Source organism: Peromyscus eremicus, chromosome 2, assembly GCF_949786415.1.
Source record: "Peromyscus eremicus chromosome 2, PerEre_H2_v1, whole genome shotgun sequence".
NCBI lineage: Eukaryota > Metazoa > Chordata > Mammalia > Rodentia > Cricetidae > Peromyscus > Peromyscus eremicus.
This window is the reverse complement of record NC_081417.1, coordinates 98874705-98886915: the sequence shown is the minus strand read 5'-3', so window position 1 is coordinate 98886915 and position 12211 is coordinate 98874705. Positions and strand designations below refer to the sequence as shown.

Sequence of the window (12211 nt, the reverse complement as noted above, 5' to 3'; positions counted from 1 at the left end):
GAATATGCCCAAAAGACTTTATCTGTTACTGCAGAGATACTTATACATCCATGTTCAATGTTGCCCTATTCACCACAGCTAGGAAAGATTCAACCTAAATGACCATCAACTGACATATGGATAACGAAAAGGTGATACATCTGCACAATGGGATATTACTTAGCTGTTGTGGTAGTTTGAGTGCAACTGGCCCCTATAAGCTCATAAGGAGTAGTACTATTAGGAGGTGTGGCTTTGTTGGAGTAGGTATGGCCCTGTTGGAAGAAATATGTCACTGTGAGGGTAGGCTTTGAGGTCTCATATATGCTCAAGATATTGCCCAGTGAGACACACCACTTCCTGTTGCCTTCTGATCAATATGTAGCCAGCAACATGTCTGCCTGCACACCACCATGCTCCCTGCACATCACAATACTCTCCACCATGATAATAATAGACTAAACCTCTGAAACTGTAAGCTGCCACCTCAATTACATATTTCTTTTATAAGAGTTTCCATGGTCATGGTATCTCTTCACAGCAATAGAAACCCTAACTAAGACAGCTGCAAATAAAAATTAGATCATGAAATTTGCAGGTAAATGAATGAAACCAGGAAAAAAAAAAGATACAAAGTGAGGTCTCCTAGGCTCTGCATACCCTCTCTCATATGAGAGTCCTAGCTTCAAAAAAATTTTTTTGGTTGAGACAGGGTTTTTCTCTGTAGCCCTGGCTGTCCTGAAACTCACTCTGTAGACCAGGCTGGCCTCGAACTCAAGAGATCTGCCTTCCTCTAATACTGGGATTAAAGGCATGCACCAGTACCACCTGGACAAATTTTCTGTTTTGTTTGTTTAACAGGAAGCATACACAGAAGCTAGGAAACTAGAAATGAGCCATTTGGTTGAGGGGGACACAGGGATGCAGTGAAATATATGTGACATTAAAGTAGTGAGGGGGAATACTAGCAACAAGAGTTCAAGCAGATAATGGAATGCCAGGGACGGGGAATGAGGGGCCAAAGGAGACATAACTAAAATAAAGTGTGCATGAAAAATCTGCTTGGGACCCTGTGATCTTGCATCCAAATAAAAATATATTATGTAACACAAGGTGGATAATAGAGCATATGTTATATGAAAGAACAGAGGATAATCTGGAAGGTAAAGCTCCAAACAGTGGTGAGGACAGGAATGGAGAAAAGGATAAGGAGTAGGTTAGCCAGAGCTAAGAATACACAAAGAAGCCTTCTGAAACCCCACTGGTTTATAAACTAATTTTAAAAACATTTCTTAAAAGCAAGTTTGATGACCAAGGGTACCCCCACATAATGAGCAATGCTACTCCCAGAAGACAAGGGTTATTAAACAAAAATCTCAGTGCTGGACAGATACTGTACTGGTTAGTTTTTTGTCAACTTCACAAACTGGGGTCAAAGAACCTCAAAATTGAGAAAATGCTTCAGTCAGACTGGCCTATAGGCAAAAATCTGTGAGGCATTTTCTTGATTAATGATTGATGTGAGAGATCCCAAGGCACTGCGGGTGGGATCATGCCTGGATAGGTGGTCTTGAGTTGTATAAAAAAAAATAAGCTGAGCAAGTCATTGAGAGCAAGTCAGTCAGCAGCACTCCTCCATACTTTCTACTTCAGCTCCTGCCTCCAGGTTCCCACTCAGCTTGAGTTCCTGCCTTGGCTTCCCTCAGTCCTGGACTGTGATCTGGACATGTGAGCCAAATAAACTCTTCCTTCCCCAGCTGCTTTCAGTGTTTATCACAGCCATAGAAAGCAAATAAGAAATCTCCCAACAAGTTACTAGTCAAAGAAGCTCCAGAGGCACCCAGCTACTGTCACTGCTACAGCTCCAAATGCAACTAGAAGTGAAGACCCTACTGCTGAAGATATCACACACTGGTTGCAGAACACAGAGAAATCCATGTTGAAATGACCGGGTAACTCTCCTTGACGGCTAGATTTCCTAGTGCGAGAAGGTACAATATAGGCTGCTGGGGGAGAAAAGATCTGGGATAGGTCGTGAGTACTTAGAATGATCAGCTGGTACTTACTAGAATACAAAATTTGAGCAAAATTTCCAAGCTCCAAAACAGAAATAACAGCAAAACAAAACTTCAGGAAAGAATTTCCTTGGGAGTACAACTCCACACTGACACAGATGAGAGGCTCCCACAGCAGGTATCTAAAAACTCCCCAGTCCCACCTCTGGAGAGACTCCAGATCCATGAAAGAGAATCATCTACCTTCTGCTTTGATTTTGCCAGGGTTCACCAAACATGCTTATGATCTCAGTATTCAAAATCGTTTAACCACTGAGAGCCCAATCTGCCTTCTTGCAGGTTTACTTCTTACATCAAAGCAACCCTAAAGAAACATACCAGACTTTTCATAAGAGCTCTTCATATATATTTCTATGCTGCTTAATATTTGAACACACATTTGAATAGTTGAAAGGATTCAAACATATTAAATGTGCAGCTTCAAGCAATGATTAAAGGAAAATAAATGAAAACTCTGTCCTGAGACTAACATATACAGAGTGTGATCCTAGAGAAGGCAAGAAATTCAGTTAAGAGCCAGTGAGACAGTTCAACAAGTAAAGTACTTGCCACACAAAGCTGGTGACCTGAGTTTGAAACCCTGAAGCCACACAGAGGTGATAGAATACTAACTCCCCAAAGTTTTCTTTTGACCTCTGCAAACATGCTCCCACAAATGAATAGGCTTTTTTAAAAGGAAAAAAAGAAATCTTGGTTAAGAAGTACTTCTTAAGCTAAACATTGTGGTGATATTTTATTTGTGCTGAAATGTGATTAAAAGTAGATTCAATACCGTTTTTATCTATATCATATCTATATCCTCTCTTTACTTTTCAGAGTAGATTCACTAACCTACCCTCTATTCTATCATTTCTATTTCCTGTATTTCCATATCAAACATAAAGGAACATGGCTGTAATTCCAGCTGCTAGGAAGGCTGAAGCAGAAGTATCCCAGGTTTGAGGGCTAACTAGACTACATAAAAGTCCATGACCAGCCTGGGCACCCATGTGGGACCCTATCTCAATACAGAAATAGAACAGGGAGTCAGGGGTGATAGCACAAACCTTTAATCCTAGCAAGTGGGAGGCACAGACAGGTAGATTTCTGTAAATTTGAGGCCAGCCTTGTCTATACTGTAAGTTCTAAGCCAGCCAAGGATACATAGAATATATCCTACCAAAATAAATAAACACACACACACACACACACACACACACACACACACACACACACACACACAAAGAATAAAGCTACCAATGACAGTTTGACTCTTATTTTGGAGACAATAGTTTGAAATATCTACCACCGAGGAATTTTTTGAAACACTAAAATCTTCCATTTTTTTACAGTATTTCATAGACTCTTCAAAATTAAAGACTTTTGAACTAGAAAAGGTTGAAATCATCAGGAGTCAGATGCTGATGCCACTTGTGAACTATGAGTCCTTACCTCATTAAGACTCTCTTTTCATGTCTGAAAAACTGGTATTAAAAGGTAGAGGAAAGGCAGGCAGTGGTAGCACATGCCTTTAATGTCTGCACTTGGGAGGCAGAGACAGGTAGCTTTCTGAGTTCGAGGCCAACCTGGTCTACAGAAAGTGAGTTCCAGAACAGACAGGTATACACAGAGAAACCCAGTCTCAAACAGCAACTCCCAAAAAAAATAAGGTAGAGAAGTGTGGTGGTTTGAATAGGAATGGCCCCCATAGACTCATGTGTTTGAATATTTGGCCCATAGGGAGTGGTACAGCCTCTTTTGCTGCCTGTAGATCAAGATGTGGAACTCTCAGCTCCTTCTCCAGCACCATGTCTGCCTGCATGCTACCATGCTTCTCGCCATAATAATGGACTAAAGCTCTGAAAATGTAAGCCAACCCCAATTAAATGCTTCCTTTATAAGAGTTGCCTTGGTCATGGTGTCTCTCCACATCAAAAAAACCCTAACTAAGACAAGAAGAAAGCTCAGTCAGTAATGTACATGCCATACAAACATAAAGACCTGAGTTGAGATCTGTAACTCCAGCTCTTGGGGAAGAGACAGGTCGATATCTGGAGCTCACTGACCAACCAGTCTAGCTGAATTGGAGAGCTCCAGGTTCAGTGGGAGATTCAGCCTCAAACAGTAATAATAATGATAATAATATGGAGAGCAACTGAGGAAGACACTTCCAAATGCACACACACAGGTGCACACACACAAACATATGTATACTCATATCACACACATAGAAAATAAACAGGATAAATAAAAGGTAGCTACCTCATAGGGTGTTAGATTAGTTAAATTATTTGGTGGCTATGTACATGGTGAACGAAAATGCACATTTCCCACTAGCTGTAATTACTACTACTACTATTTCTGCAGTTCAAAGAAATCCTAAGCATTATCTCCCCATGTGGCTTATAAATTAAGGTAGTTAAGACATAGCTATATTAATTTTGAAAAGACAAGAGCATTGATATGTCTACTTTCTAGTGTATAAATGTTTCTGGAACTGCTTAGAACACTTCATAGCAAGAGAGCATCCCCATATTTGCCTACAAGGGCATCTGCATATGTCTTATGAAGACTTTTTCTCTCCTGTCTTCCACAGACATTAATAGCAGCTTTATATTAGTATATAAAGTACCACACATTCAAACTCAGCAATCATAAAACCTGCACACAAATTTAGAATTTTACATTAAGATACTTACAAATTCAGTTTTGTTAAGCTTTCTTGTGCATTATGTTTTTCTCGTTCATATGCACTTTCAACTTCTTTAAATTCATTCTTAATCATCTCCAGATCAGCAACAGCCTCTGCTTGGCTGGCTTTTTCTACTTGTAAAGCTCCTTCAAGGTCTCGAATCCGTAACTATCAGATGACAGAGAAGTAATTTTAAAAAGCTAAGAAATGTGTATCCATCTTAAATTGAATAGACTGTTTTATCAACAACAGATTATCATTTATCTAAATATTTCTTTCTTTCTGTTTTTGGTTTAAAAAAAATAAACAAGCTGGCCTCAAACCCCAGATCCTCCTGCCTCTGCCTCATTCAGCAAATCCTACCAACCTGTGCCAACATACATACAAGAAACATTATATGGTTATACACAGGAATACACCCCTGGAGTTTTTTTACTGTAGAAGAACCTTTATAGTCAAACAACATTATCTGACTGAAATATTCATGGTGATGACTTGATAGCTTGGATTTCCTCAATATAACCTGGAAGTGGGACAGTGTAGGAAATAACTACAAAACACAACTGGTTTGAGGTAGGTTTAAAGCTGGGGGACGGGTGTACTGGGAGTTGATTTTATAATCTGTCAACTTTTGAGTATATTTGAAATTTTGCATTATCAACATCTTAAAATTAGATGCCTTGTGTCTACCAACAAGAGAATAAACACACAAAGTGCATTCTCTCAAAACAATGATATATAGCTCTTCAATAGCTATATACCACTTCAAGGAGAGCCTGTAATATCCTCTGTGGGATGTTACAGAATAATGTATTGCTCATACATCCTGAAGACAGCAAAGTCTAGACCAGTATACACAGGATGCTGAACCTGGAAAACCAGTGAAAAGAACAAGAATAAGCAGACAAGGGGGGACCAAAATACTCTGCAAAGTGTCAAATGCTAATACTTCATCTTTTTCAAGATGCTGCAATTTGGCTCTTGAATTGAAGTGTCAAAAGCCTAGTGCCCAGAACAGCACGGTCAGATAGTGCAACAGACCCTCAGAAGGTGGGACCATGTGGTAGGCCCTTGCATGGACAAGAATGTGGCCTCAAAGTAGACTGTGGGACCCTGCTTCATCCTCTCTCTTGCTTTGCTTCCTGGCTCATGAAGTGAGAGGTGAGTGTACTACCACCAGACAACCAAAGAAATGGGGCCACTCAATCATGGACTTAAGAAGCATGAGGCAAATAAAACCTTATCTCTTTAGAGTTAAGGTTCTTAGGTTAGGTTGTCTCATGTATTCCATTAGAGTCACAGAAATCCAACTAATAGTGGCACAAGCCACTAGGTCTCTGTCACAAACACTACAAATGCACCCACAGATGAGACAAGACTTAAGAGCAGACAGTGGTGATATTCTGGTCTGAGGCTACAGAGTGCCAACGTCTCCCCTAATAGAGCACCCGAAATTGTAGCCTTACCCTAAATACAATGAGTGTCATAGCATTGTGTTGTCATTCTCAACACGCACCTTAGTTTCCTAGCAGTTACAACCTGAGAAATTCATGCCAAAAAATACGTTTGCATCTTACCTGAATAATTTCAGAATTAAATTTTGATTCCAAATGTGCTGCTCTTTCTGCTTCAATGTTCTCTTCTAACTTCCTCACTCTTAGAGTAGTTGCCTAAAAACAAGTCAAGTTTAAACACATAAACATTGGCATTAAAAGTACATAGAAAACACTAATCATGGAATTGTGACTTTAGATGACTTCCGCTGTGCAGCCAGGATGGCTTAGAACCCATGATCATGTTGCCTCAGCATCCCAAGACCTATTACAGGTATATCCCACCGTACCTGTCTAGTCCCGTTCTCATACTTTGCAGGTGGGGACTGTGAAAACAATGCCCAAAAAGAATATTCCAAAGCCTTGTTTTCCTTTTTTAATCTTATTGAGGTACAGTTTACATGTAATTAATTAGGAATTAATGGACTTCTGGCACACATGTCCATGGCAGCTGTTATAATAGTACAGAGTACAGACTTACATGTCCCCTATGTTCCATGGTCCTTCCTAGACACACTCTCAGTGCTTTCATACCAAGAAGTCACTCTGCTTAGGGATTTCATCATTCTGCATTTCCCAAGCACACAACTCACAAGGCACTTTTGTACACTGTATTACTTGATTTATTTAGATTTTACAACCTTATCAGTATTTTTTTTCTTGACACAGTCTCACAGTGTAGCCACAGCTGGACTGAAACTCACAGCTATGTGTCTGCCCTAGCCTCCCAAGTGCTGAGATTCAATGCATGTCTAGCATGCCCAGTCCTTTCAATATTTATTTAAGGTTTATTTTTATTACTTTAAATTATGTGTAGGAGGGGATGAAGGTGCATGTGAATGCAGTGCCTGTGGTGGACAAAGGTCCTGGATCCCCTTAGAGCTTGAGTTATAGGCAACTGTGAGTCGCCCAACATTGGTGCAAGGAATCAAACTTAGGTCTTCTACAAGGGCAGTAAATGTTAACTGCTGACCTACCTCTCTAACCCCCATCAACATTTCTTAACAATTTATTACATTAGGAAATAGTTCCCAGAGGCTGACAGTAGTAATTCCAAATTTGAAAACTAAAGGTGATTGAAATCCAAAAAGACAAAATAATACTTTGTATAACTGTGGTAGTTTGAATGAAATTGGCCTCAGAGGCTCACAAGCAGTGGTAATATTGGGAGATGTGACCTTATTGGAGTTAAGTGTGGCTCTGTTGGAGGAAGTGTGTCACTGAGGGTGGGCTTTGAGGTCTCAGATGCACAAGCCTGGCCAGTGTGTCTCAGTCTCTTCCTGCTGCCTGTGGATCAAGATGTAGAACTCTCAGCTCCTTCTCCAGCACTATGTCTGCCTGCATGTCACCATCCTTCCTGTCATGACAATAATGAGCTAAACCTTTTAATTGTAAGCCAGCACCAATTAAATGTTTTCCTTTATAAGAGTTGCCATGGTCGTGTTATCTCTTCACAGCAATAGAAACCCTAACTAAGGCAATAACAATCTCTTTTCTTTTAAATGGTTCTTGAAACAGGGTTTCTCTTTGTAGCCTTGGCTCTCCTGGAACTCACTCTGTAGACCAGATTGGCCTCAAATTCACAGAGATCTGCTTGTCTGTGCTTCTCAAGTACTGAGATTAAATGTGTGCACCACCTCCACCCACCTAACATTTTTGGTTTGGTTTGGTTTTTTTTTTGTTTTTTTTTTTTTTTTTTTTTGGTTTTTTTGGTTTTTCGAGACAGGGTTTCTCTGTGTAGTTTTTGGTGCCTGTCCTGGATAGGGCTCTGTAGACCAGGCTGGCCTCAAACTCACAGAGATCTGCCTGGCTCTGCCTCCCAAGTGCTGAGATTAGAGATGTGTGCTACCACCACCCAGATAACATAGTCTTCTTAAAGATAAAATTTTGACATTTATATCCTCTACTACTATATTATTTTGAAAAACAAGTATTCCACTCAAAAATGAAACTAGTAAATATTAACAGTCTAATGTGAAGATTCAAACAAAACTCTAAAAAATGGGAAATGATAAAATTTGAATACTTGATAATACTAAAGAATAATTATATTTTTAAGATTTACTTTCTATGTATGAATGTTTTGCCTGCATGTCTGTAAGTACATCAAGTATTACCTGGTGCCCTCAGAGGTCAGAAGAGGGCAATGGGTCCCGTGGAACTGGAGATACAGATGGTTATGATCCACCATGTGAGTCCTAGGAATTGAACCCAGGTACTCTAGAAGCATTTAGTTGGGGACTTGCTTCCAGATTCAGAGTGTTAGTCCATGATCATCATGGCAGGGAGCATGGCAGCAGGCAGACACGCGTGGCACTAGAACAGTAGCTAAGAACTTACTTCTGATCCACAAGATAGAGAGACTGGGCCTGGCATGCGCTTTTGAAACCTCAAAGCCCACCCCCAGTGACACACCTTCTCCAATAAGGCCTTACCTCCTAATCTTTCCTAAACAGTCTACCAACTGGGAACCAAACATTCAAATATGTGAGCCTGTTGGAGCCATTCTTAATCAAACACATGCACAGACACACACACACACACACACACACACACACACACACACACCACACACACACACACACACACACAGGGACGCACGCACACACACCTAAACAGAACTAAAATAATGAAAAGACATAACAATGACACAACTTCTGTTTCCCATTGCTAAAAAATAGTTCCTTTTAACTTTTGACTTTACATTCTCAGAACAGCGGACTCCAGAAGTTATGGGTATAAATCACGGTGCATAGTACAGCACAGAAATTCTTATGCACAGCACAGACTATAATAAACAATAACCTAGGAAGATCTATACTAATAAAAAAAATTTATGTAGAGGCTCAGCAGTTAAGAGCACTGGCTGCTTTTCTAGAGGTCCTGAGTTAAATTCCCAGTACCCACATGGCAGCTCATAACCATCTATATCAGTAGTCCCATGTGATCTGATGTCCTCTTCTGACTTGCAAATGACATGCAGACAAAACATACAATACATAAAATACATAAATACATAAATAAATCTTCAAAATTATGTAAACCCTACAAGACGAAGTCGACTGTCAGTACATAATATGTTCATTTTAGATTTTGTGGATCAGAAAGCTAGTCAGTCACAAGGAAATAGTCCATGGGCATTGGGAAGAAGATTTTAAAAACTAATAAAGGACAAAGAAATTAAATCAGTCTAACAGTGTCTAAGTATTTTTCTCAATTGCCAAAATGCATATAAGTAAGTTTATTTATCTAAATGTTGGTCTTGTATTTTTTTTTCAAGAGGGGGGTGCTTGCATAAATATATGTATACACATGTGTGAGGAGACCAGAACAACCTTAGTGCTAATTCTCAAGCACCATCCATGGTTTTTGGTTTGGTTTGGGTTTGGGTTTTTGGAAGAAGGTTGGAGACAGGGCCTTCTATGAGCTTGGAACTCACCAAGAAAGCTAACCTGGGTACCCAGGGAGCGCCAGAGACCTGACTGTTCTCTTTCCCAGGGCTGGGATCAAGTGCAAGGTAAGCACTTTTACCAACTGAGCCATTTTCTCGGTCTTAAATTTTATTAAAATATAGAATATTCCATAATTCTGATAAAAGAATCAACAAAATATTTTTATTTCTTATATGTATAATTCAGTAACTAGTGAATGACCTGTTCCCACTCAAAACATCAGGACAAAGTTCTAGTTTCCAGGGCAGGCAGAACAAATGACAGGGGTTAAAGTAATAAGCTGGGGATATACCTTTGTTTTCACACCTTCCTTTTTGGAATGAAACTCAAAAAAAACAATTAACATGCTGTTTATTATTGCTACAGCTATCAACAAATCAGCAAGGCAATAAAAATCATCAAGTCTTTAAACAAACACATCCCAAGAGTGAGATTTTTTGATAGGCATAATAAAATAAATGCCCTCCCTCATAACTTTTTAAATCTTCTGCTCTGGTGAATTAACTCTTAAATCCAGCAGAGGGTGCTACAGTAACATCAACCTGCAATTCTCTCTCTCTCTCTCTCTCTCTCTCTCTCTCTCTCACACACACACACACACACACACACACACATTCACACACACAAACTCACACATATCCTGTAATACAAAGAATGATAGTACAAGTCATTAAATGTGTCATTGATATTTTATTCTAACATAATCACAAAATTACTGTCAGAAAGTATAACATAATTGTGATTAAAGTTTAAATTCAATCCAAATTCTTAAACTGAACTATATACAAGTTAGTTATCAATATATAACTTGGCCAGTAATAAAATATTATCATATACTGTATGTTTGCCAACACTGAAAACAACAGGCTTCTACATATCACACTGAACCAAACATATGATTCTTTTTCAGTGTTTGTACATTTACTTATCGGGGTAGCATGTACACTCAGAGGTCAGAAGACAACTAGCAGGAATCGGTTCTCTCTTCCCCCATGTGGACTCTGGGAACCAGGCTGTGTAGTAGATGCCTTTACTTGCTGAACCATCTTGCCAGCCCAAGTATGGAGTTCTTGTATAATACATATCCTGCTATTTATTTGATGATTGATGTCCTTTATGACAATAATCTTGCTGAGAGATTTTGTTTGGTAAGTACTATGGATAAATATAGTTCTTTTTATCTGTTTTGTATCTCACTAAATCTTATTAAACACTATCAGATAATTACCCTTAAGAAAGTGAGTTTTCAATCTTCAAATAAAACAATGTCTAGAAGGCTGCTGCCTACCCAGGCTTGGGAGCACATTATTTATCACAAACCAGGCATGAGCTTGCCAATTCAATTCAGCAGCAGAACTAAGCAAATACACCCAGATGGTCTCTGCACCACATCTGCTCCTACAGCTTGCATGGACTTATTCCTGAAGTTTCATGATAGTTATGAAAATATGTGTCAGTGAATGTGCCCAAAGCCTGAACAAGACAACTAAGACTATTATGCTCTTTCCTCCTCAAATGCAGTGTATTTAGCTTAGGAGGCTGTACGTGGACTAAAAGGAACTAGTCAAGGAAAACTTTCTGTGCACTAACTAATACAAACATAAACACCACAAAATAAACAGCAAGAAACCTGGGAGGAAATCTCACCCAAGTACCTAGTACTTAACTACTGCTCCCGAGTGGTCTATATAGGACTGGATCCTAGACATTTGCAGTTTGCCGCAAAATATCAACAACTCACGTAAGTGGAAAGGGATAATTATTTTTCCAGATTTTATCATCTAGTAATTCCTGTTCTTGGACAACTTTATAACCAATATGGAAATAATCCATCTTCTAAAGGTGATTCTGAGAAACTGAATCATCACAAACTGATTAATTCTATAATGACACTTAAATAATTCATTTTATTTTGTTATATTTTTAAAGGCTAAGAATAATTTATTATACATTTGTTAACATTTAATCACAATATTATTCCTCAACTGCCCGGAGGAGGAAAATCAGTCACTAAACTTCAAGCTTTTGTTTTGTGTTTGAAACAAGGTCTCCCTGTGTAGCCCTGATTGCCCTTCAACTCATTATGTACACCAGGCTACCCTTGAACTAACACAGATCGGCCCACCTCTGCCCCTTGGGTGCTGGAATTAGAATCATGCAATACCACAGCCAGCTAAACATGGAGCCTCTGAACTGAAGGTTTCAGTGAGATGGCTCAGCAGGTAAAGGTACTTGCCACCAAACCTGATGTCCTGAGTGGGACCCCTGGGAACCACATGATGAAAGCAGAGAACTGACTCCAAAGTTGTCTTCTGACCTCCATATGTGTGCTACAGTACATGCACACACACACACACAAAAAAAATTACTTATAAATGTAAGAACTTATAAAAGCAAACAACCAAAGGCCTCCAAGTTATTTTTACTATCAAACAAACAAACAAACAAACACCTCCCAAGAGTCAACATTTCCAGTTATTT

At 39.3% G+C, this 12211-nt stretch overlaps 1 protein-coding gene across 4 annotated transcripts in view; it reads right to left on the bottom strand.

Annotated features, from left to right (window-relative positions):
- The window catches only part of Ccdc171 (coiled-coil domain containing 171), a 257585-nt gene that overhangs the window by 191521 nt on the left and 53853 nt on the right, over positions 1 to 12211 (bottom strand). For all 4 annotated transcript variants that reach the window (XM_059254493.1, XM_059254492.1, XM_059254495.1 and 1 more), the window contains 2 exons: positions 6303 to 6395; positions 4733 to 4893 (listed from right to left, as the gene is read on the bottom strand). In XM_059254493.1, coding sequence (XP_059110476.1) covers positions 4733 to 4893; positions 6303 to 6395 — 254 coding nt within the window. The remainder of the gene's footprint in view (positions 1 to 4732; positions 4894 to 6302; positions 6396 to 12211) is intronic.